Source organism: Staurois parvus, unplaced genomic scaffold, assembly GCF_062004578.1.
Source record: "Staurois parvus isolate SC_StPar_1 unplaced genomic scaffold, SC_StPar_1.0 ptg000058l, whole genome shotgun sequence".
In the NCBI taxonomy this organism is placed as follows: domain Eukaryota; kingdom Metazoa; phylum Chordata; class Amphibia; order Anura; family Ranidae; genus Staurois; species Staurois parvus.
In genome coordinates this window covers 5762491-5789950 of record NW_028317854.1, presented here as the reverse complement: position 1 = coordinate 5789950, position 27460 = coordinate 5762491, and the positions used below count along the sequence as shown (strand labels likewise).

Here is a 27460-nt window from a genome sequence, read left to right as displayed (position 1 = left end):
AGTGTCATCTCTTCAGCGTTGTCACATGAAAAGAAATAATAAAATATTTCCAAAACTGTGAGGGGTGTACTCACTTCTGTGAGACACTGTATTGTTCACTATCACAATAGTAGCGCAATGTTTAATACACTATTTCTTAGTTGCACATTAAGGGACACAGAGTAGTAATTCATATACATATAGACATCTTGCTACTTTCAGGAGATTGGTCACCAACACAACAAAGCTATAAGGAAAGCCTAGTTTTCTCTATCTGGACTTTCCCCCTTTATTTCACGCATCAACTTTTCCAGTTTGTGGCCCTCGCCTTTGGCATGTGAGATAATAAACGATTCAAAATTGTTTTTTGACTGGAGTTGAGGCCATAAAATAACCTGCAGCCGACCCTAACCCTGACAGTTCTGTTGTCTTTCTCACTGAGCCAAGAGGCTGTGGCATATTATAAGCCTTCAGAGAGCTGCAGAGTTGCTGAAGCTGGTGGAGAAGATCGTTGGTTATACTGAGTTTAGTATATTATGGTTTATATGGGATGGAGAGAACAAGTATGTGCAGTATGCCCAAACTTGCTTAAAAATATGTTCTCTTTTAACCACTTGAGGTCTGGAAGGTGTTACCCCCTTCATAACCAGGCCATATTTTGCTATTCAGCACATCGTTACTCTATCTGCCAATTGAGCAGCTATGCAACACTACGCTAATTAAATTTTTATCATTTTTTTTTGCACAAATCAAGCTTTCTTTTAGTGGTATTTGATCACCATTAGGTTTTTTATTTTATATAAATAAAAAAACTGAAAATGTGGGGAAAAAGCCAAACTGATATTTAATACTTTGTGCTATAAAACGTATTCGGTAAAAAAAACAAAATCAAATTTCTTTATAAATTCAGGCCTAAATGTATTCTGCTACATGTCTTTTGGTAAAAAAATTCCAATTAGTGTATATTAATTGGTTTGTGTGAAAGCTATAGCGTTTATAAACTATGGTAAATATACTGGAATTTACACAGCTATAATGCTATACTAGTGGCGCTGGCGCTGATCAGTGATTTATAGTGGGACTGTGATAGTGTGGCCAGCAAACTGGCGCTAACTGACACTGGCTAGAAGGTACACTAACACTAATACAGTGGTCAGTGCTAATACTGTACACTGTCACTGTACTAATGACACTGGATGGGAAAAGGCAATCAAAGGGTTACCTGTGCCCTAACAAGTTTAATATGTGTGATGTGTGCTGCTTTAAAGAGATTTGGTTGTTTTTTCTCCTTTCTTTGCAGTGAGAAGAAGCAGCCAGACCGCTCCTCTGTGTAAAAAGCTTTGTGTTTGTAAACACAGGGCTCTGTGATGTGATTGGACACAGGTAGTCAGAAGGTCTCAGCCATAAATGATTGGTCAGGACCTGCTGACAAAATCCTGCTGTGTTCAACCGCAGTGTGGGTCAGCAGGGGGGTGCACACCCCAAATCCAGAAGCAGCCTTGTTAAGTTTATGTACGTTGCTGAGCCTGCAGCTGCTGCAGCCATTTTTCAGCATGCCTCAATTTTGTAACAAGCAGTACCAAGTGCATGAACAAGCAGAAGGGTGGGGCCTGTGTCCTTCAATGGACTCCAAAAAAGGATTTTAGGTTAAGAACAAAAATCCAATTTTTTCTTTCACATCCACTAAGTGGCATGGGAGTCTTTAACATTCAAGATGTCCAAAGACAGTCCAGCTGATGGGTGGGAAACACAGCAAATAAAAGCCAAAAAAAAACCCAACAGAACTGGGCACTGCCTGAAACTCAAAGATCCTCTTGAAGAACGTTACGGTAAAAGCTGACAGCAGAGGCCACAACATCCACCTGGTAGACCTACAAAAACAAAAGAACTTATGCTTCGGTAACAGCTTAGAAATCTGGGAAATGGCTGCCTAATGCTGGAAAGCCCAAGAATCACTCACAGGACTAATAGAGCATGCCCTGATAGGAAACGAAAGAAAGGAAACCCATACTTCTCTGAAGTAAAAAGGCAGTTCTGGGCCTTGACACTACTTTGTCCTTATATAATCCAGAACGTACCTTGCAGGATAAGGCTGCTTATTCTGGCACTCACCTTGCAGAGGTGATGGCTTCAAAGAGTGCCACCTCGAGCATAAGATTAGAGCAAAAGGAACATCTCTATTGGATTCAAACGGCTGTTTCTGAAGTGCAGAAAGTACCAAAGTCAGATTCCCTGATATCACAGGGGAATGGACAGTGGAAACTACATGAGAGAACACCTGTATAAAGGTCTTAATCAAAGAGCAAGAGGTCTATGGTCTCTGAACAGAATATAAAGGGCAGAAACCTGACCCTTGATAGTGCTGAGAGTCAAACTCTCAGTCCATGTCCAGCTTCAGGAAAAAGGGGTATCTTGAACTTTGACCCTGGAAGTATCTTCATAGGACAAATCCAAGTGCAGCATGCCTTCTATGTCTGCTTCTCGCAAGGTCTGTCTTCAATTTTCTTAGTAATTAACATGGGAATCGCCAACTCAAAGATGTTTCTAACCCAAACTGGGCTTCAGTCATGATATAATGCCAGTAACAAGAAACAGGTTGGTAAAGCGGTCCATGAGACAGAGGAGCCTTAACAAACTGTAAGATAACACAAAATTTCCACCAGGAGTCTTACCAGGCCAGAATACCACATCTGCCTAAGCCCATCCAGAGCAAAGAGTATTTCTGGAATGTTCTCCATCACAACCCGTGAAGCTGAAGAGGATTCAGGGAAGGTAAAGCATAAAGCAAGGTATATTGAGTCACCAGAATATCCACTGCTTTCACTAGAGGATTCCTGTTTCTGAAAACGGGAATCCTGTATAGTTTACTGTTGAACCTGGAGGCCAGGAAATCCACATCTGGCATACCCCACCTGTGACACAGATCCTAGAACACCCCCTCTGGGTTTATAAACCACTACCCTCTGGGACCAGACAATTCCAGCTAATAAAGTCCCCCTGCCAGTGTCTACACCTGGGATAAAAACAGCATAGAAAGCTGTTCTGATCTACCTTTCTAGCTGCTGCATGACTTCTAGTCTTCCATAATGGTTATCGTATATCACTGTCATGGTGTTGTCTGACCGAATCCAGATTGCATGACTCACTAGTACATTGATCCAATGCTGAAGAGACAGCCAAATCACACAGAGCTGTAGGATATTTGTCAGGACATGATATTACTTTGCTGACGAAATCCTCTGTACCAGTAGCATGCTTAGGGTTCCTCTCCAGTCTAATAAGATGGCATCCATCATGAGACTCCAAGGAAGGGCTTCCCTGATTCCAGCGCCAGATGCACGGAAACCAAGAAAAGTAGCACATGGTCCTCAGTGCCAGTTGAGCGGTCTGAATTATAGAGTCCTAGAATGAAACTAGATGAATTGGGTTACCCCATCATACCCAGGACTCTGATGCAAAAACTGGGCAACTCCTCGACCTGACAGTTTAATTATGAGATTGAAGAGCCAGAAATTTCTCCTGTGGCAGAAGCACTTTGACTTAGATACTTCCAGCAAGTTAGTTTGAGCAACAACTACTGAAAGTTCAGGATCCACTGAAAGCATTGTAATGTATAGACAGAAAAGCTGTGTTGTCCAAAGGCCATGACTGTTCTCTCAACAGGAGGTCATGCAAATATCCCACAATGGAGATGCTACAAGAGTACAGCAGGATTATTACTGGGCCAACACTTTGGTGAACAACTGATGTGCTGAAGATAGAGGGAAGTGCTGGGCCTCAAACTGGTTAATGCAGGGGTCACATAGCCAAAAGTAAACATTAATGAGCAGGAAAATTGGGTACATGTAGAAACATGTTCTTGATGTCTACAGAAGCCAGAAAATCTCCGCGGGGAAGGATATAAAAGAATCTGTGGATTCTATGTGGTGTTTTTGAGTTTGCATGAAAGCATTCAGAACTGTAAATACAAGATGAGTAGATACCTTCCTTTTTGGTCTGAAAATGGTGAACAGTTCGGAGAAAAAAGACTGAAAAACTTTCTGCAAACTTTTGTGCCATACTTAGGTTTGCGACAGTCAGTGCCAAGATGGTATGTGGAGCAGGAGCTGTTTCTTCCTTTATATAAGGGTAGAATGCATACTGCAGACTGCAATCAGACCTGCAATCTGTGTCCTTGCTGGAGTAAGAATCTGATAGCAGATCTATAGAGAAGTCTATAAAAGAACTGGTGAAATCCAAAATGTATAAGTCAGGTTCAGCAAAGACAAACCTTAAGGACCTCTGAGTCAGACATGGTCCCAAGCTGAGACTTGAAGCTTCTCTTAAAGCAGTACTAAACCCAAAAACAAAAAATATTATTTTGCAGTTTACCAATCCTTAGATATGGGGTCTGCTTTATTTTTTTTTTTTTTCTTTTAACCTTCATTTTCACCTGGTGATCCTGCCAGTGAGTCTTGTTTTTCAACTTTCTTTACCAGGTCAGCTGTTGGAGAAAAAAAGGTGGTACTGTAACAAGTGATGGTGACTGCAGCACAAGAAACTGTGCTCCTGCACCTGATTCAGCAAGAATAGTAGTCACAGCTCAGTGTTTGGCCTATAGTTTTTGTCTATTTCTCCTGTAGGTGGTAGTATAACCTGAAGGTTAAATACATCTGTGTCCCTCAATGGACAAGAAAGTAACATATTGTGAAACAAATTGGGGCCAGTAAACCGAAGAGACTCTGTCACTCCAACCACAGGTGCCAGAGACAAGCTGAGTTGCCCACGCTCCTTGACCAGAAAAAGAAAAGCTGCTGCACTCTGGATATCTCACAAACGTCCATGTTTAGTGTATAAGCTATCCACAGACATATGGATATATCTGGTGTACAGTGGCTTTTGTTTCTAAATCTGGGACAGTATTTTAAATGAAATCTGTAAAATATACTTTATTTTCTCTACAGTGATAACTTTTTGTAACTGGTCAACTATTTATTTTAATTCTATTTCTTATATATTACCAATAGAGGGCACCACATGACTGCTAGTACATGCAGTATGCTTAATCCCTAATGATTATCACAATTGCTACTAGAACCTGCTGGTGTATATATACTTTATACATTCACAAGTCTTCTTTTTTTTTTTTTTTTTTTTATTTATTTCTTACATACATTTAGAATGAAGGAAAAATGTTTTAAAGTGTCTTTCCATGCATATCTACGAAATTGTCTATGCAAGGTTCAAATGAAATATGCAAATTTTTAATATAACTTGTCATAGCTTTAAGGGAGAACTGAATGCTTTTCCTTAGTATGAGGCTGGGTTCACACTGATGCGATGCGGAATTTGCAGCGTTTTCTGTGCGAATTCTGCACCGCATCACAATCGCACCCTGTTCTTGCGAACCGCTGCAGGTGTGTATGTTAAGTTAAAACACCCTGAAATTGGACCGCAAAACGCGGCGCGGCGTGCAAAATTGGATCGCATAGGTGTGAATACCCATGCTATCCGATTCTAGTGCGGACCTAAAAATGGGTATGGCTCCAATCGCACCGCACACAAATCGCATGTGATTTGCACAGGATTGTGGTGCGGTTCCTGTGCTAATCACATACAATGTACCGTACCCCATTAGTGTGAACCTAGCCTGAGGGTTGGGAAAGGCTGGTGACATACTGTACATCCATAAATCAGTAGTAGTGTTCTGGGGATTATTTTGTTTTTTGGCATTTCAAAGGTAACCTTGTCAGAAAATAAACCATGGAAAAATGTGAGTTGTGTTTTTTTTTTTTTTTTTTTTTTTTTAAACACAAGATATTTAGCTGTATGGTTTGACATTTATTTATCAATGCACAAAACACAAATTCAGTGTTGGTGAAAAAAAGATTTCTTTCTTTATCGGTGCATTTTACACGAGTTAGTACCAATGTGTGCATGCTAAGAAAAAGGAGAGCTCTGGAAATTTGAATGTATACCCCTTTTTTAAACTATATGTTCGTGTCCTTTTAGTTTAAGCTACACTGGTCTTGGATCCATACCATTCTGATAAATTTGAGAAAATAGTTTAGTGATATATAACTAATTGAAAGAGAACTTTATGTCTTTGTGAAGGTGTTGAATTTCATAGGTTTTTTTTTGCATATGGCCAGTTTTCATGAAGATGGGAATAAATTATGCATATCTGCTTTAAAATGCAAAGCAGATGTACATTACCATCACATGATGTAAGGGTACATATTTGAACACATGATTTGTTCTGTTTTCTGTTCCAGAAGATATCCGCACTAGTCTTACTGTGCATTGGGGCTGATCTGTGAAAAGTCTTTTCCTATAGCAATCACTCAGGTTTCATCTGTAATTTCTTGGGTAACAAATGAGGGATGCTGCGGGCAACAATTCTACTTTTGCTCAATTTTTCTGTATCACAGTGTTTGATAAATTAGTCCAAGTGGCAGGTTTTAATCTGGTTTCTCTTTAATTTAATCATATTTATTTAGCCTACATTTATTGCTTAAAATTAAGACCACTTATATGAGAAGAAAGGTGAGCAAGGAGTATTTATTGAGAAAGGAGGGTGTAAGGACTTCACTGAAGAGAATGGCTACTGGAGGATAGGTGATTGTGGCAGGCAATGGATGTATGCTGGTGACCAAGGTTTAACTGATGATTATAGAAGGCTACTGACAAACATTTACCTGAAGTTTGACAAGCAACTGAGGTCTGGTGGTGGAGTGAAAAGGAGAGTAACTGATATCTATGACCTTGAGAAAGAGGTAGGGTGTCTTTAGGCTAAGTTCACACATATGCAGTGTGGTATATTGCATGTGATTCGCACAGGAACCGCACCGCATTCCGGTGCAAATCACATGCGATTTGTGTGCGATGCGATTGGAGCCATACATTTTGTATGTTTCCAATAGCACCGCATTCACACCAAAAAGGTGCAGAACCCTCTTTTGGGTCCGCACTAGAATCGGATCACATGGGTATTCACACCTATTCGATCCAATTCTGCACATCACACCACGTTTTGCGGACCGATTTCAGGGTGTTGTTAACTTAGCATACACACCCATGGTGGTTTGCATGAATGGGGTGCAATTCTGATGCGGTGCGGAGTTCGCACATAAAACGCTGCCAATTCAGTGTGAACCCAGCCTTAGACAAGCTGTGAGGATTAATGTTTGGCAAACCACTGAGGTTTGCAGTAAAATTGAGAAGCATACTGGGAGTTATGCACTGCAAAGGTTAAATTCTTGTTATGTCCAGGTTCGACCATTAGCTCCGGCACTCTCCTGTTCTTCTCTAAGCTCTCGTCTGTGGGCAGTTCCTCCACGTCATTACATACAATGCAGGGCTAATAACACTGCATTGGAAGTGGAGGAGGTGAGCTTGTAATTGCAGCTATGTGCGATTTAGAAAGGAGGCTGCAGAGGACTGTTCATGTTGCTGAAGAAAACTGGCTGGAGCATGGAATAAGGTAAGCTTTTTTCTTTATTTCAACATTCCTAAATATAATGAGCGTTTAATCCATGCAATGCACAAAGGCCCTACTGCAAGAGTTTTTTTTTTCTAATTTTTGTGCTTGGAGTCAGCCTTCATTGAAAATCTCCTTACCTATAACCATACAGCAAGCATAAAATTGTTAATTTCTGCTGAACCACGCTATACTTTCCATCTGACTTGCTTCTTAAAGCATCCTGTAGAGAAGGAAATGTGAGTATGAAAGTCTACACCTGCACTGCAGCAACTCACAAAATCCCAGATGTCAGTAGAGAAGCGAATCCCATATTTGCAGCGACTCTTACTAGTCAGGTGACAAGCTTCTATGCACACAATGAGATTACCAGGGATTACCACACCTCATTAAAGATTTCTTCACGCTTGTAGCATTGAAGTAGTAAACCACTGAGCATAGTGCAGTTCTTTCCAAGAAACCTTAAGCAAAAAATAAATCTCAATTTGGAACGTAATGTATGTGTGCGAACGTGCACAGAAGCAGGCATGACATTCATGAAGATTTGTGAACTCGTGCTTATACACCTTGTTTCTTAAAGTGACACTTTTCTACAAAAATAATCCATACACATCCAATACTTAATGACCCTTATAATCTAGTTTTCATGAACTAGTTTTCTTGCTGTGTTTTTTCCGTCTCCTTGCAATGTCCTCCCGTGAGTTCCTGATCCTCTCTTTTTCCATCTCATTTCCGTTTGTTTGAAATGAGCAGTGCACGTTAGTCGGGGTTATGTGCACTGCACTAGTACATCTCGGGAGTGAGCAAGAGATAGTGGTTATGTTCCTGCATTCATTGGGACCATGGAACAAACATAGCACCCTCTAAGGGGAAAGCAGATCGCAGCAGCAAAAAAAAAAAAAAAAAGAAGAAAATTGGAAATTTGGAGGAGTCTGAGAACAATAGAAGGTACTTTTTTGAATAAGGAATATCCTGTATACTTGAATAGAATGGTGTTTGATCAGGATTTAGTGCAACTTTAAATATTACAGTAATGGGACAAGTGTAAACCATTCAGCATATAGTGTGCAAAAGTTATGGTTAGTGTGAGTTTCTTACTTGTGATTGCATTTTAAGCAGGCCAGGTTATTCCTATAATACTGCCAATATGTAAGCATCTGTTAAAAACTAGTAAAGTGGTTTGGTGCAGGGACTTGTAAATCTTTCACTGTAGTCTGAATTCTTCTTATCCTTTCCCATTTGTCAGGATTACACTTTAAAAAATGGCTATGGTTACCTTAGCGGACATAGCTATTAGTTTACCATTAATCTTAAACAAATGTTGTTGCTGTAAATGGCCATAGAGCCCGATACATTGGAAATAGGCATTCTGTAAGCAGGACTGTGAAAAAGGGAGTACAACCAGCCCTCCTGTACAGGGTCCAAAACTACAGGGGGACCCAGGCAGCTGGCTGAATCGAATGTGGACATGGAGGGTGACTGGTATGATGGGGTGGGTAGGGGGGCAATTACTGGAACCAGTCCCCTGTATGGCTCTCTGCTGCAGAGAGACCCATACAAGGGATTGGTTGGTTCCGTTAATTGCTTCCCCCCCCCCCCCCCGATGCTCCCATCACCCTCCCTGTGCACCATACGTTTTCCCTGCTGCCCAGGTTCCCCTGTGTGCCCACACCCCTGCAGTGCTGCCAGATTCCCTCCTCTCTTTCCCACCATGAGCTGCAAGCACACAATAGGATCCTTCAGGATGGAGTGTGGGAGAAGGGTCCAGTAAATATGTTACATTTACTAGCCCCTTCCTTTCCTAAATGAACATCAATCAGTATCGATCACTCACTGTGTTAATTCATAACTGAAGCATAGTAAACTGTTTTTGGGGGCCCTGTCAGGTTGGCTGTATGGGGCCCCATTGTTTCTAACAGCAGCCCTGTCTGTCAGGGGTCATAATGAGCACTTCTGGTCATTGAAATTATTTGGTATCATGCACTCATGTTTTTCCAATTGACAACTGATTTCCAGAGCACTGTGGATGTTCTAAGTATAGAGCACAGCAGGACTTACTGCCTTTCTGGCTCCATGCTTGTCATATAATCCCATAGCATAGTCATCTGTAGGATTGGAGTGGAAGGGATATGAAACCTCAAATTGAGCTATTGAGTTCTTAAAATCTCCAAGCATCCTTCCCCTTACTACTAGGCACCCTTACCATTAACTGCAGCTCAGAATGCCGCTGCAAAAAACTACCAGGACTTTGAAATCTTACTACTTTGTTACTACACTGTGAACTGCTGGAGATCATAGAATTTGACATATCTACTAAAACAAATAATAAACTGTCCAGTATGTTTGTATTGTGGGTGCACATGCAGTTGTCATGCACAAAGCATATGTGATTCCTAAACCTATGCAGCAAATCAGATTTTTTGTTTTTACTGTGTAAGGTGCTGTCTTAGTTTGCCATGGTCATTGAACATCCATATAATTCAGGTTTTGTACCTGTAAAGTGCATACACATGCACATGTCCTCTGGTTGTGTATAAATGTTTTGCTTGCGGTTCTTGTTAAAGTGGTACTAAACGGCAAAAAGAAAAAATCTAAAAAAAACTTCTCTCTGCAAGTTAAAGTGTTACTTAACCCAGGGCCCTGCATTCACTATATCTGATCTTCCACAGTACACAGAACATGGAAATGCAATTATGTTAGTAAATATAAACTGCTACATACCTTTTCTCATCAGCAGTTAGAGCAGTCTTGTGACTTCTATCAGTGTCCTGCAGAGAACTGGTTAAAGCTTGTAAGAGGAGTTTTCATTCTCCCATATTAGGCTGTATGACCCCTGACCCTCTGTCTAGACAGTGCTGATTGGTCCTGCACTGATCTCACGCACTCTCCCAAGGAAAAAAAACACTCTAGAATTACATATCAAACTGAGCATATGCAGCTTGCTTCCAAGGCTCTGCTCTATCAGAAGATGGATTGGGGACAGTAAAAGGGGAGTATCAGAGAAGACAAGATCAAACATCTTTTTTACACAATGAGGAGTAATAACCCCTTAGGTACCATAGTGAGTATAACAAGCATGCTTTACTGCATATACAGACTGATTTTACTGTTGTGGGCTTAGTAATACTTTAAGAGCATAATGTGCTAGCATGCAACGCATACTAGCTCATTATGAAAGATTTTTCTGAAAAGGAAGCCGTCCAGCGGAGCGCTGTCACGGCTTCCATCTTCACCAGGTCTTTCTTCCTGGCCGTTTGACTGGCCGAGCTACGGTGACGTCTCAGACCACGGTACAGCTATCTCAATGGAAGGCACGCCGTCCATTGAGAGTGCAGAGCTCATGCGCCTGTGACATCACCTGCGCTGCTGAAGTAAATATCTCCTAAGCGGTGCACGTTTAGGAGATATTTACAGTACCTACAAGTAAGCCTTATTAAAGGCTTACCTGTAAGTAAAACATGAAAAAATGACTTTATTATAATTTTAATAGTGTGCCATTGATGCTTATAGACTTTGCAATTTGATGGTATCATCCATCACTTCTCTGCAGCACACTGAAATGCAAGATCAATGGCTGTAAGGAGTGTGCTGGATCTTAAATGTAAGTATAGGTTTTGTTCCTGTAATGACATTTGATTTGAAAATAAAATAAAAATCAAATATGACTGACTTTGCTGGGTTTCCTCCTGTGATGCCAATGGGCTATTTGGCATCCTGCCACGTTACCTATAGTGTATATAATGTGGTAGAGATATTAGATTTTGACCTCCTGCAGGGAACAGGAACTGATGTGAATGTGTTTATGTGCTGTGTATAGAACTCTGTGATATATTGGTGTAGATAAATACTGAAAATCAATAATCTCATTTTAAAGTTACCTTTTACAGAAGAGTACGCCTTCCTTGAGAGATATGTGTATGAAAGAGCTTTTAACCATGACTTTATATTTTCGAGTAGACAGTGGAGTTGCAGTTTAGGCTCAACTCAAAACACATTAAATCTACCATTGTCAGACATCAGCCAACCTAAAAATACAGAATTAGGTGACTAGATGCTTTTAAGACCTCGTTCCTCTCTGGGCAGCTTGCCATCCACATGTTTAAGTGTCTGATTGCAGTAATAGCTGCTGATGTGAATCTGCTGTTTTTCTTCTGTAGACACTGAAATATTTGTCCAGCACACCCTGCCAGCATCAAAGTCCTGAAATAGTGCAGAAGTTTCTAACTGCAATGAAATCACATAAATTGACCAAGTAAGTGTTTGCTCATTACATGTTCTTTTAGCATTTATATCTTACTGTGGCCATATGCTCCTTGAAGAAGTACTACATTCCAGGACAGAGTAGCTCAGTCGGTATGAGGGACACATATTTGGCACAGACTAGAGTGGAATGAAACGATAAGAAGCATATGGTGATAGTATGAAAACAAATGGTTTATGTTGTTCAGTGATAATTATGCGGCACAGATTTATACTCTGTATACACAAGCAGGGGACATTTATCATGTTGAGAACATGCAGGAGCCAGATTGAAACAAGCTAGAGTTTACTCATTTTGTCTTACTTTCACATTTTACTTACGTTGTGTGTCATGTTTTAATTTTATATACAGATTTGCAGATTCTTCCTCTAATTAAAGCAGCGTTCCACCTGAAAAAAATAAATAAAAGCAGCTACAAAAACTGTAGCTGCTAACTTTTAAAATGCAGCCACTTACTTGTCCCTCGGTCCAGCGGTGTCCTCATCACGGCTGGGTTCACTGGCCGTCTTCTCTTCCTGGCACCAGCATCTTCAGTGTGGGCAACCGGCTGTGAGAGCTTGGGGATTCACAACTGGGTGCCCACTGCGCATGCGTGAGAAGCGCTGCGCTTTGTGAATGGCCCCGTAGTCTTCTGGGACCTGTCACATGTCCCAGAAGACTACAGGGAGGGAGGGGGGGTGGATAACTCTCGCTTCCAATCCTAGGCGATGGCAGTGGGAGCTGGCACCTGTCAAATACGGGCAGTAGTAGCCGTTTACTATTATGATCCCCAAAGGTGCCAATCTTAATGGGGAGCGGGGGACAAAAAACTTCCCCTTTTTGGGTGGAGTTCTGCTTTAATATATGGCACAGTAGTTACTGTCGTTGTTGAGGAACTGCTGAGATAAAAAGATTACCAGATTCTAGTCTTCCTCTACTTTACTGGGTGTTTTTACTGCTGTCTGTGTTCCACTTAGAGAATCCCCTATACTTCTTGTTCTACTTACATAATGTCATCAGGAGAGAAAGTGAAGGGAAATCTCCCTGGTGGAGTCAGAGACACTAACATTTTCTGTACTCTATCCAGAACCAAAATAAAAGTTTTGGCTGGAGGTGCTTTGCGAGGCCTCATGCATATGGGTGCTCTCAGGCATACAATGTAAATTGCGAGTGCATTTCCACACCCCGGATAGACAGTAATGATGAATGGTTTATGCGGTTTTATGTTTCTACTTACCCAAACTATTGCATATGTAAAGCTGCACACCCTGGAGTCTGGGTGCAGACTCTTCATGTTCAGAATTGCACACCCATAAAGATGCACAGGTTTATGCAAGTAGCAGTGTACAGCCATTTACTACTATGATTGGCTGTATGTGGCATGTGTATATCTGGGGCACAGAAATGCACCCGCGGTTTACGTTCTATGACCTCAAGCACCCATGTCATGAGGCCTGTGATGTTCAGTAAAAAGCATATGCTTAGGTTCTGGTCAGTCTGCTGTTTGCATGCCAAGTACTTTTGGCAGGTCCTGCGTTCAGATTTAGAGACAACACAGGACAATCTTTTTTAAGCTGGCATGCCTCCTAATCATTAACAATTGACAATAAGACAAAACTTTAAAATACAGAATAACAAAATATTACTTCCACATTTGGATTATGATTGTGTTTTCAGAAGAAAGGTTGCCAGTTAAATGCTGAATCTTTAACCTTATTTTGATAGCACTCTCTTTGTACTCTATAAAAAAAATAAGAATTGTTTCATCACATTAATGGCCACAAATCCAGATGATGGCAGCTGGCCCAGCCAAGAAAACAATGCTCATTTTTTCTGCCTGGTCTTATTGCCTCAGTGTTTATCATTTCAGATCATGTAATACAGAAAGTGCCTTTGCTGCAGGATCATTTTGCAAAGAAAATGACCAGTGTCCTAATTATGTTCTAACAAATGTATTTGCCTAAATGGTATATTACAAATTTAGAAAGATATTTATTGATAGTATAAAGCTGTTGATAGAATTGTGAGAAAAACCTTAAAACTGGATTTGATGATTATAGGTGGAAGAAGCTATTAAAGTATAAACATTTTTCTGTTCTGTGTTAAGGTTTACTGGTTTAGTCCAGCCATAGATGGATCAAATATCAGCTGGTTCAGCTGTAACCGCCAGCAGTAATCGTGTTTTCCCTGCAGGGATGGCTCCCCGCTGGGAGAACACAATAGCTCCGCAGGAGGGATTCCCCCATCAACACTGACTGTGTTGATGGGGGGAAATCAAGGGAATCAAGTGATTTTTTTTACAGGTTGCAGGAAAGAAATTGCATAATCTATGGCCTATCTTACTTTTTGTTTGGTGCTCTTGATGCTGTCAGGCCGCATTAAAGCAGAAGTCAAGAAAGCCCTACATACATGTGCTAAAAATCTTCCATTTACTGAAATGACCATAAAATCAGGTCAAGATCTGCTTCTGGTCATATGAATCTAGAATTATTCTGAAAATCCCTCAGGGTACATGATATAGGGAGGGAATTTATCCTCTATGGGCAGGGGTGGGGGCATGCACCAATGTCATTTGAAGGCCCCACTGCATGCTATAACCTGTGGTGACAATGCAGAAGGCAGAATTACAGTCACTTTATTACTGTTCTGGTAATTCCACAATTAGTGTCTCTACCACTAAAGCCCATAAAAGTTACCAAAATCATGTCCAAGGGTTTTCAGTTAGTGGCTGATTTATCCAGTATGCTGGTAAATCTTAAAGAGAAGGCACAATGATTAGGGGTAAGGATTGCTAATGTTAAAAAAACATCTTGGATGACTAATAATATTTCATTGCATTGTTATCAGTAACAGATTAGTTTTTTTAACAGTGATTCCATTTTGTTTAAAAGTCACTAGCAAAACTATCAAACTGCAAGTTTTAAATTCCACTTGTTCTGTGAAATATAATTCGCATATTGTGTTTCTTAGCTGCATAAATGTCACTTAGATGGCTGGAGCCATATTGTGGTAACCGCCTAGAAAGCACTGTAAATTATAATGGCATCCTTTTAGCTGTGCCATCACATACAAAGGTGCATTGCATATGGTGAGGAGTGGATCAATGGCAGCATTGCATGGGCGTTAGAGTGAAAAAATAAACACGCGACAGGTCAGTTTTTTGAAACTGTACTGTATTATGAAGCAATTTAACTACATTATTGAAATAAAATTTATAGTCGCGATAACATTTATCTGGTATGCTTCATACCATTATTGCTCTGTAATGGGATTGAATTCATACCACTCAGGTTATTGCTTTAGAACAGGAAAGGTGAAAATAACCTATGTGTTTAGTTATATAATTGTGCACTTTCCATTTTGTTAAGAATGAATATAACCCTACATACTGTATCAGTTATTACCACCCTTGCCTGCTGTATTAAAAGCCACCATAAAATGGCAATGCACAGTAAGTAAAAGTAAAAATAGCAACATCCATGAAGGAATTTATACAGCAGTGTCATCCTTGTAAATTTCGTTTTTATGATTATATGTTGCCTTTTTTCAGCATTTTAAATCAGGAAATTGTTTCCAAAAAGTTAGGAGTCAAGCTCCAAATTGCTAGTGAGTCAGATTTAGATATTTATGTCACTGCAATAAAAAAAATATGCTAATTGGTCCGCCAAGTAAAAAGTAGTGCCGTCATTGCAGATCCAGAGTAGTATCAGGTAGAATGGTGCTATAGGGGTAGTATATCGATCAACAAATGAAGAAATATGTCTTTTTACAGCGTCAATGCTCCTGTAGCTCACCAACCTATCCCACTTTTCAGCCTGTTACTAAATTACATTACATTTGCTGCTGAATGACTCTTATTTTATGTCAGGCAACAGGTTATTATCTTGCCTGTCCATGTCTGCTTAGTAATTGGGCTGTGCTACATTCCAGGATGTTGTATCTGCCAGTGTATAAATGACCGCAGCCGACTGCATCCAGGCATGTGAGATTTATACCACAAGGTGGCACTCGAAAGGAGATCAGTAATGGTTGATAACAAGGTTCCATAGCTGTTATCTGTGGTCATGTGGCCTGACTGCAGTGACCCTCATTAGCAATTGCTGATATGGTCCATGAAAATGCTGTCTGGCATAACAAAGGCCAATAAGTTTAGGTTCATAAGTTAATTTTGTTTACTTGGCTTTCTATTGCTAAAATCAACTAATAGAAATTGTGAATTATTTGTATAGCAGTTACAGGTATGCTCTGTGCACAGAATGTTTTAGGAGCCGGGATATTTTGTATTGTTTAATGCTTTATATGGCATTTAGAAAAAGTCCATGGGAGAAATAATATGCTTCTATTTTTGAAGAGCAGAGAAGCTGCAGCTACTTAACCATCGGCCCATGACAGCAGTGGAAATCCAGCTGGTGAGTACATTCTTCTTCTTACAGCATTTTCTGATTAAATACAGTATCTGCTGAGTGCATGTCAAGGGAGGGAAGCTTTATTGTTGCACATCTTTGTGTGTTGAGCTCTCCATATGTCCTTAACCCCTACTGTTTCTTAAGTCACCATGATGTTATTTAATGTGTAAAACAGATAAACAGGTTTTCTTTAGTTCATTGGCATGTAAGCAGCATGCTTTGAAAAATAAAAAAAGGGTGATGTTTAATCATTACTATAAATTCAACTGCCAGAAAACATGTCAATTCTGAGGGCAGCGCTAGTAACATTTACTTCATGTACTTTGTTAAAATGTGTTCTTTCTAAATGTAGAACTTTGTTATGGAATGATGTGAATGTAATACTTTCTGTATGCTGCAGTTTCTGCTGGTATAAATCATCCTAGAAAGACAGGTGTCTTAATGATCCTCTCTGTGAAGCTTCATGTAACTGTTCTGAACTGGGACCCCACTGACCCTCTGCTTTTCCTCCAGCTTCCCAGCCTTCTTTACGCTAAAAATCTTCTCCATTAAGATAATACAAAAGAGCAAAAGCCCAAAACAAGATTTCCATTACCTTAGTAATCGGGCTGTGCTACATTCCAGGATGTTGAGCACTGAAAAAAGAAATGCTGATTGATTCTTATGATTTATTGCAAGTTGCACATTCCTCTCGCATTACCAAAATACTGTTAAGCAATGACAAATTCAGATCAAGGGACCAGATCAGTATAGAGAAAATGTACCCATTGATATGACAGTTGGCTAATGCAACCCTTTTCCATCTCATTGCTATAGGAAAAAAGGTATCAGTTTTACAGGTTAGCAGTCTTGTGTGTTCACAATTGGTTTCCCCCCGTAAGGTGGCACGGGAGGTATCGGCAGCACACCACCTCCATAGTAAATATAAGTAGTCGTGACCTTGCAGCAGTCTCAGATGCCTGAAGCTTTGTGCCTATATATCCAACTTCCTTTTGGTGTCTATTGGCACTTTAAAGTCCAACTGTTGGCTCCAATCTCTCCCCCAACCCACCTGCCACCTCTTTTCTCTCCCCTCAGGCCACCTCCCTCCCTCTACTGAAGTTCCATCAGTGTGTATGTTATCTTTTCACTTTAATACTTTTTCTAAAGTCTTCAGAGCAGACCTCTTTCTTTTCAGCTCTTCTCTGAGCTGGGTGGTTCTAACGGATGCAGAGAGCCATCACATCTGCACTAGTACATTGTGAATGATGATGAGCACTGTTAAAATGCCACAGTGGGTAAGTCGATGACACTGCATTCGGAGTGGAATCTTGTACTGTGGAGGACAACTCTGGATTAAGGGTAAGTATTGCAGTAAGAGCTGTTTTTTTTTTTTTTACATTGAGTAAATGTATCATAAGAAAAAAGTTGAACCAGAGTTTTGTTTTAAGGACCCTTAGATTTTTATGAATGGATTTTATGCCTGCATAGGGTTCCCCAATTAGGCTGTTTGTGGTTTAGTTTTACAAATCCTGTTTTTTGTTGTTTTATCATTGTTTGAAAAATAGATGGTGGAAGAGAGCGAAGAAAGGCTAACAGAAGAACAGATTGAGCAGCTCATTCAGACAGTAACCAGCATTCTTCCTGGAGATCCTGAGTCTGCAACACAGGAGGAGACTAAAATGGAAGAGGAAGATGTTCCAATAGGATAAAGGACATTCATCAGTAACAAATGAGTCCTTGTTACGAAATCTATTCTACATTTTTGTTTTGTCTTATGAAATATTTTGGCTAATCTCAAATCTTACAATGTTATGAATTCACATAAGTGAAACAATATCCTTATGTATCTTCAGTTCCAATTTATTCCATTTTTTTTTTTTAAATAAAATGCTGTATTTTTTTGGGTGTAAAATATTTATGTGAATATATGTGGTGACAATCTAGTCATACTTTCATTTTAACTAGTAGACATGTCTCTTAAATAAAACATGCCATTTAAAGAAGACTTATAAAGGACTTTAATAAAATATTTGTGCTTTTGGAAAGACGTCTTGTGCAGACTCAGTGGGGCTGTTTTACTAAAACTGCATGGTGCAAAATCTGCTGCAGTTCTGCATTTTGTTTTTGTCAAAGCTTAATTGAAGAAGCTGAAGCTAGAACCTGATTGGCTACCATGTACAGCTGCACCAGATTTTGCGCGCTCCAGTTTTAGTAAATCAACTCCAGTGGGTTTTAATGCAGTAACTATAGCTCCCCCGAGCCCATCCTATGAAGCCTGCATTCTGAATTGTCATGCTGGGCCAAGTCCATCTTCCACTTGTTCCCTGTACTAATTGTAGACTTATTAGATGTCTATACACATACAGGCTGGATCGCCCAATTCACAGTGGCCTGATCTGTGAACATTTAGCTCTTAAAGAAGTGTTCTGACCTAGAGATGCCAAGCTATACGGTGTGAGGGAGCAATGACAAGACTCTCTCTTGCAGCCCTCATATGACTGTATCATTTGTAATACCCGCTTGACATTCCATTCCACTTTTACCATCCTTTCCTTTCCCTAATATCCATTTCCCCACCTCCTCCCCTCCCACAACTTCCTGGGACATGTCACTATGCACAAAGCACTCACGCATGCACAGTGGGGATTCCTTTGGAAGCACAGCAGGCTCCCGTATCCAAGTTGGAGGCACCAGGGGCAGAGAGACAGACCTGGATTCCAAGTAATGGTAAGTACCTGTTTTTTTAAAGTCAGCAGCTACAGTAGTTGTAGCTGCTGATGTTTAAAGAAATAAACAGAAACTGAAGTTCCTCTTTAAGTACTGCAGCACATATTTTTTTTTAATGGGAACCAATGGTTCCACTTTAGCTACAAAAAGTGATTTTGTCACTTTAGAGGTTAACATTATAATAAAAAATGCAATTTACTATATTTAATCACAGGGAAAGAGGCCATAAATAATTTCCTGTATTTAGCTGAAAAAAATATGTAAGAACATTTAATTTATCATTTTGAGAACACAGCTGGGAGCATTTTTTAACCTTAATACACTGAGGTGTGCAGAGAAGAAGCGAGAGGCTTGTTTGTAGCCCATAAAACACCAGTTTGACATGTCTGATCTAAATATACATATTATTTGGGCTGTTCCATACTAATTCCTGCTTGTTTTAGCACATTTGATCAAATCATGGAATTTATTCTGGTTAGATATAGAATTGACATGTTTTAGACTTTCAAAGTAGAATATTTTGTAATCCAATTTAAAAGAGCCTGGGCAGATGTCCTATAATCTGAAAAGGAGAAATGTACTGAACTAAAGCAAATCTTCATTCTTGTTCATAAAGGGATACAGGGTCAGACGTAAATAAGAGACAACTGGGTTATACTGTCACTTACAGGAGGAGTTGGATACTGGAAAGCCTAAAAGACTTCAGTCAGACAATGCCACAACAGTGGTTGTTCTGCCCACTTACTGTATATGTATCCATTTTGTGTTGTATTGAACTGCATCAAGTTATTATTGTTCTGTAGTATGCTGACATCTAGCTGTGGTTTATGGGCCATTATAACATGCTTATTTATGTGATTTGGTATCTCCCTTTGTTGTTCTCTTCTGTTTAATGACAGTTCATTTAGTTCTAGCTAGACCTTCCCTGGTTCTTCCATGTTCCCTCAGTCAGTGTTGGAAAATCAGTCTTACACTTCAAAAGACTGCAATTATCTATGAATTCAACTTCTGTGTCTTATTGATGAGTTAAGCTGCCTGTGGCTGGTGCAAAGGAGGTATGTCAATGCATTAAGCTGCATTTGAAACAGAGCAATGATCTTTATTAACCTTCAGGGAGGGACTAGAAGCCTTGCTGCGGTAAGTGAAGCAAAAACAATTCTGTCTAGAACTTTACATCCCAGTCTTGCCCACTGGTCTCATTCCAGGTGTGGGCAATTGGCAAGCAGACTACCTCAGTCACAATCCATCTACCTGGGAGAATGGTCTATTCACTGAGAGGTGCCTCAGGTCCTTTGTTGCAGGTTGGGGACCCCAACTATGGATTTCCTGGCCTCCAGATTCAACAACAATTTGACAAAGTTTGTCTCCAAATGCAGAGATCCACTGGTGGTAGAGGTGAATGCTCTGGTATCTCTGTGGGATTGACCACAGTACAACTTGACCTATGCCTTTCCTCCTCTGAAACTTCATCCTTATCTACTCCGCAGGATTGAAATGGAGGACATTCGGTGATTTTCATAGTACCAACGTTTTGCAATATAGCCTAAATCAGCATTTGGCCAGCAGTAGCATTATGGGTCAAATATAAGCCCTTACTATCCTGTTTCAGATATTGTTTGTGTCTCATTCTTTGATTCAGTCTTTTGTACAGGGTATCTCTCCTGTGACACCGTAGGATCTGAATATAGTTCTTTCTCTCCTTCAAGAATCACCTTTTTGAACCTATTAGGGATATTTCTCTTTGCTCTCTCACATACAAGGTTGTCTTTCTTGTTGCCATCACCTCTACAAGGTGTGAGTGTGTCTGAATTAGCTACCTTGTCTTTTAAAAAACCTTTTCTGATCTTACACTATGACAAAGTTGGCTTGAAGTCCAGAACCTCCCACACAGTGTGGCTTGGCCCTGCCCCCAACTCTCTCTTCACGGTCTCTGATTGATAGCAGCAGGGGCCAGTGGCTTGATTTCCAGTGAGAGAATGCTCTTGGCACATTGCTGGATCAAGATCAGGCTCAGGTAAGTATGAGGAGGAGCTGGAGGAGAAGCTGCAAACATAAGGGTTTTTTTTTGTTTTTTTTTTTACCTTGAAGTGGTTCTAAAGGCAGAAGGTTTTTTTTTCTTTTCTTAATGCATTCTAAGGTAAAAAAACCTTTTGCATGCAGCTCCCCCCAAGTCCCCCCTAAATACATACCTGAGCCCAATCTTGATCCAGCAGTGTGCACAAGAGCAGCAGCTCTCTCTTTCGTCATTGGATAGAGAGCCAGCAGCGGGAGTCATTGGCTCCTGCTCCTGTCAATCACCGCCAGCTCAGGAGCGAACACACGAGTGCCCCTATAGCAAGTAACTTGCTATGGGGGCACTTGGCAGGGGGGAAGAGCCTAGACCTCTGCCAGGGGACATCAGAAGAGGGGGATCGGGCTGTCTCTATCCAAAACTATTGCACAGAGCTGTTAAGTATGACATGTTTGTTATTTTAAAGAAAATAAAATTAGGTTTAGAATCACTTTAATGCAGAAAATGTATCAAGGTAAAAAAAAAACCTTCTACACCAAGATCCTGCTCAGCCATTATTTGCAGTTGTACTCTCTTTCTAGAATGTATGATGCATGCTTTAGCGCCCAGGCTCATAACTTTACATTAACAACATTAACTTCTTGCCGACCAGCTACTGTAGAAATACGGTGGCAGGTAGGCACGGCTGGGCAAAACCACGTTTGAAAACGTGCTTTTGCAAAACAGGCAGGGGGCGCACGCAAGGCGCGCCACCGCCCTACCTGCACCGCCGATCCCGGCCGCGGGTGTCAGTCGCCGGGTCACGGACGGTCATTACCAGCCGTGTCCCGCCGATTAGCGCCAATCACTGACAGAGAGCAGGGCTGCAGTAGCTCTGCTTTCTGTCAGTTCCCTGACAGCTCCTGACATGCTGATCCAGAGAGAAGAGTTTCTCTCTCTCACGATCAGCAAGTCCCAGTGCAGTACACAGCCCCACCCCCTAGTAAAACACTCCCCTCGCACAGTTAACCCTTTCAGTGAATAAAAAAGTTAACCCCTTCCTCCCCAGTGCCATTAGTACAGTGTCAGTGTTTTTTTTTTTTGCACTGATCACTGTATTGGTGTCACTGGGGATGTCAGTCCCGTCCCCCCCCAGTGTCAGAATGTCCGCCGCAGTCCTGCCATAAGTTGCTGATCGCCGCCATTATTAGTATAAAAATAAATTAAAAATCCGAGTATCTTTCCCGCCATTTGTAAACGCTATAACTTTCACGTAAACCAATTTACACGTATTGGGTTTTTTTTCAGCCAAGACATGTCGCAGAATGCATTTTGGCCAAAATTTATGACGAAATTTGATTTTTATTTTTTTTTACTGGACATGTTTTATAGCAAAAAGTCCAAAATATTGTTTTTTTTTTCTTAAAATTGTCAGCCTTTTTTTTTTTTATAGCACAAAAAATAAAACGCACAGGCGATCAAATAACACCAAATGAAAGCTCTGTTCGTGTAAAAAAAAAAAAGGACATAAATTTCATTTATGTACAGTACTGCATGACCGCACAATTGTTCGTTAAACTAGCGCAGCGCTGTATAGCATAAAAAAAGGCGTAAATTGCAGTATCTATACCATAGTTTGTAGACGCTATAACTTTCACACAAAACAATCAATATACACTTATTAGGATTTTTTTTACCAAAAACATGGAGCAGAATACATTTTGGCCTAAATTTATAACTAACTTTGAGTTTACTATATATTTTTTATAGCTGAAAGTAAAAAAATATCGTTTTTCTTCAAAATTTTTGGTCTTTTTTTGTTTATAGCGTGAAAAATAAAAAGGGCACAGGTGATCAAATACCACCAAAAGAAAGCTCTATTTGTGTGAAAAAAAGGATGTAAATTTTGTTTGGGTGCAGCATTGCATGACCGCACAATTATCAGTTGAATTAGTGCAGCGCCGAGTAGTAAAAAGAGGCCTGGTCATTAAGGGGGGTAAATCCTCAGGAGGGCAAGTGGTTAAAGGCTAAGTTCACCTTTTCCAGAAAACAGCCTATGCAGTCAAGGGGCATCAGTAGATAGTAAAAATCTTTACTCATTAATTTTATTGTTTTACCCAAAGGCCATTTGGATCCCTTCAGAAGCCTGGTCAAAAAAACTCCTAGTTAGAAACCCCCCACGTCCTGACTTGTTGGAATGGAAACCATTGTATGCTCACTGCCAGCTTTTCAGGAGTGAAAACCAACAGTTTTCATGTACTAGCAAAAAGGCAGGATAAGTGGGTTGCTAACTAAGAGTTTTTTTAGACAGGCTTCTGAGAGACCCAAATGGCCTACAGGTAAAACAGAAAAATGAATAATCATTTTACAAATTTTATTCTTAATATCAACAGCAGTCCTTTGACTTCATATGCTATTTTCTGAAAAGCTGGTCTTTGCCTTTAAGTCCTGGTTTGCATATATGTGGATTGGATGTGGTTTGAATTGCATGGCATGTGTAAAAACATTGGTTCCCATGGTGCCTGTTCACATACAGTATGTCCGGTGCACTGGCAGTGCGGATTTAGCGCAGTTTAAAAAGAGTCATGTACGATTTCTGAGCAGTGTGGTCCGGTTCAGGTGCAGATTACAGATTGACTTCTTTGGGAACCGTTCCTAAACCTGGATGGAGCTATCTAGAAAGATAAAATGGGATTACCACTTTGATATGGAATAAAGACCTGCAAGTGTTACACTTAAACATTACTTAGCATTTATATTCTTAAAGTATATGTAAACCCAACATTTCATATTCCTGTTATGTGTCTACTGTATCATGTACTTATATGAAAAATGATCATGTTCTCTTAGTATTGCTTCCTTCATGTGAAATTCCTATCAGTCCCTCTGCTTTCCTATTACAAATTGACCATACTAGGCAGGAGAGCTCAACGTGGTCAGTTTTTTAGCTGTCCTGGGAGCTAATCCAATGACCAGACTTCTTCTGACATGTCCCCTTTGCACAGCCATTCACTGGGAAGATCAGTGTTCAGTGTGTATACACAAATATTTTGCCTTTTTTATTTTAAACTTAATTGGTTGTTTTACAAGGTGAGGATTTACATGTACTTTAAAGTGTATGTATAGCATAAACGTTTGGCTTTGTTTTTATTTTTTGTTTTAAGTAGAGCAGGAAAGAATTAGAACACCTGTCAAGTTTTAATTGCTGTGTGATCCTCAAGGGGAGGTTCCACCTCTCTGTTCTGGTGAACACTGTCACTAAGAAGGCGATGGAAAATACATTCTGCGTGTTTTATGATTTTTCATAATTAGCAAATGAAAAGTATATACGGTATATGTAATGCTAGTACCATTTAGTACCACATTATCTACAGGCTTTTTCTGTCTATAATCACATAGACAATGATTAGTTTAACTTTCATTCATTTGATAGTAAGAATGTTTTTTTGTGAATCTTGCCTTTCATTACAAATTAAAATCAATGTGCAGGCTGACAGCCCAGCTATCTGCATGTTAGTTCTGCAACATCTGCTGTCTTTCTAAAGTCTGCTGTTTTTATAACCGTCCCTAGTGTTACTTCCAAAACCATCTTATTATGTTTACTCATTAGAGCTGGATCAACGCTTGGTGATATCTAGTCAGTTCAGTTCTTTACTTCTCTTCTAACTACAGCTACAATATGTAAGGCATCATAGTAATTGTCTGGAACAAGATGGGGTATGGAAAGAAACATGACGCAGTTGGGTGATTATCTTAAGGACTTGAGGAAAATGAATATTATTGAATAAAGTGAAGTTGTGTTTACTTTGAAGTTCTCTTTATAGTATAACTAAATACAAAACTTTATCCTAATTATTTTGTATACAGTATGGAAGGGTTATACACAATCAGTTTTTTTTTTTTTTTTTTTTCCGTGTGTCCAATTGAGACTATTTTCCTTCATGTCATGTCGCTGCCACAATGGAAATTGAGAACAAGTCTCTCCAAAGTAAGGGAAATCTTCCCTTACCCTCAGTTCACATCTGTGCGGGTGGCGCCGCTGCAGGACCCATACAAATGCCTGCAGCGGCACCACCCACACAGAGGAATGCGGGACCCGTGGGCGGGTGCCATTAATTCTAATAGCACACTGCCCTCAGTGGAAATCGCAACCATACTGGGAACTTCAGTTCCCGTGCGGGGTGCAATTTCCCAAGTAGTACAGGGACCTCTTCTCTGTGTGTCCCAGAGCACTGGAGTCTATTCAAATGAATGGGCTCTCGTGCCTGCAAAAATTGCGTCCCACATAATCGCACAGATGTGAACCAGGGCTTAGACAGTTGTCACTAGAGCTAGTGTTATTGAAAGGTTTCTCTGCTATTCCTGGTGCAACTCAAAATTTGGGATTTTCTATCACCTTGACTCTTGATGACAATAGTTGCCAGGACAAAGTCTCTCTTCTATCTAAATATAAAACAATGAGCTATACTTTGTATATACAATCTTTTTCACGCTTTGCCATATTCACAAAATCTCTTTGCAAAGTAAACAGCCTCTACCCCATTAGCAAATCAACATCCCCCAAGCAGTATCACAGGATGCAATGCATTCCTATTGTCACATAAGGGTGGCATTGGCAACCAACTGCAAAACAAAGTGGAGTACAAATTTGAAAGGCAGGAACACAGAGTAAGGCCAGCCATACTTGGGTCAATTTTCGAACGATTATACGTTCAAAAATCGGACCTAAGAATAATCGGCTGATTTTCGCTCTGTTAGTGGGGCAAAGGCACTGGCCGATTTTCGCGGATCCTCCCTATTTTGTTTATCAGGCATGCTGGAAAATTTGTGTAAAATTACTGATTTTCGAAATCATAGTGGCACCATCAGATTACGAACGAACAATGTTTTTGATTTGCGATCAAAAAACCGTTCGGACTTTGACCCATGTATGGCCTGCTTTAGAGGTTGGAACAGACAGCAGGCAAGTGTATTCAGGATACAGGCCAGGGTCAGGGCAGTCCGCAAGCAAAACAGCTAAAAAGGAAATTTCAGATCAGTTATCAAGGATACCAACATACCAAGGCCTTTGACCAGGCACTGACTAATGTTCTGAATTCACCTTTCCGATTGAGGCCAGGTGTGCAACTGTGTGATTACGCTGCAGCACTGGGTATCATCCTTCAGGAGGCAGGGCTGCTGACTGAATATGTGAAATTACTATTCTCCAAAGGAGACTTGGAAAGATTTTCAGTGACGAATTTGTTACAAATTTCCAGGATTCTAATTCACCTCAAACAGGCGACATTTAGGCAAATATTCAGTGGGTAATGTATGGCTCCCAATTATACTACCCTGTGCCATGAGCTGCTGTAGGAAGAGAATGAGAGACATCACTGATTACAAAGGGAGAGATAGCAAACCGTGCTTTACTTTTGTGAATTGCAATGGTGGACATTCTCATCTGCCTAGCTGTCACATACCTGGTCTGGGCTGAGCTTACGAGAGGGCTGCCCTTACACCTCTTGTCCTGTTTCCCCTGGGGATGATTATTATTATACGGGATTTATATACTGCCAATAGTTTGATCAGCGCTTTACAATATAACGGGAGACAATACAGCAACAATACATTTCAATACAAGAGGGTTAGGAGGTCCCTGCTCCTTGGAGCTTACAATCTAGGAGGGAGGGGCTAGTGGTACAAAAGTTAGTAACTGTGGGGGGTGGACTGGTAGTAGGAGTAGAAAATTCCATTATTAGCTGAGGGCAGGATAGGCTTCCCTGAAGAGATAGGTTTTCAGAGATTGCCTAAAAGTGAGCAGAGTAGGTGATAGTCTGATAGATTGGGGTAGAAAGTTGCAGAGGATGGGGGAAGCTCTGGAGAAGTCCTGGAGATGAGCATTGGAGGAGGAGACAAGGGAGCTAGAGAGCAGGAGGTCATGTGAGGAGCAGAGAGTACAGTTTGGGTGATATTTAGAGACAAGATTGGTGATGTAATTTGGGGCAGAGTTATAAATGGCTTTATATGTTATTGTTAATGTTTTGATGCGTTGGGCAGTGGGAAGCCAGTGTAGGGATTAGCAGAGAGCGGTGGCAGATACAGAACGGTTAGTAAGGTGGATGAGTCTGGCAGCAGCATTCATGATAGACTGAAGAGGGGATAGCTGCGATGAGGTAGGCCAATGAGGAGGGAGTTACAATAGTCAAGGCGAGAGATAACAAGGGAGTGAATAAGTTGCTTAGTGGTTTCAGAGGTTAAGAACGGCCGTATCTTGGAGATGTTGCGAAGGTGAAGTCTACAAGATTTGGAGAACAATTGGATTTGTGGCTGAAATGACAGATGGGAGTCTAGGATTACACCTAGTACCCTGACATGAGGGGAGGGACTGATGGCTGTATTATTGGTCTTGATGGAGAAGTCAGGGGAGGGGGCATGGGCTGGGGGGAATACTAAGATCTCAGTTTTTGAAAGATTGAGTTTGAGGAAGTGGAGTGACATCCATGCCAATATGTCGCTTAGTAGGTTAGTTATGCGAGAGGAGACTGAAGGGGTGAGGTGAGGAGTAGAAAGATAGATTTGTGTGTCATCAGCATAGAGATGGTACTTAAAGCCATGGGAGTTTATCAGGGAATAACAGGGCACAGAGTGGCACGGGTGCATGTAGGAGATCTGGTTCAGAATATCTTGGAAACAGA

General features: G+C 40.5%; 1 protein-coding gene across 1 annotated transcript in view; it reads left to right on the top strand.

The window, feature by feature from the left end:
• CRCP (CGRP receptor component) overlaps positions 1-17978 on the top strand; it is a 38089-nt gene extending 20111 nt beyond the window's left edge. Inside the window, exons 4-6 of the mRNA XM_089668458.1 lie at positions 11596-11690; positions 16030-16087; positions 17632-17978. Coding sequence (XP_089524584.1) covers positions 11596-11690; positions 16030-16087; positions 17632-17775 — 297 coding nt within the window. The 3' untranslated portion in view covers positions 17776-17978. The remainder of the gene's footprint in view (positions 1-11595; positions 11691-16029; positions 16088-17631) is intronic.
• Positions 17979-27460: the final 9482 nt, after the last annotated feature.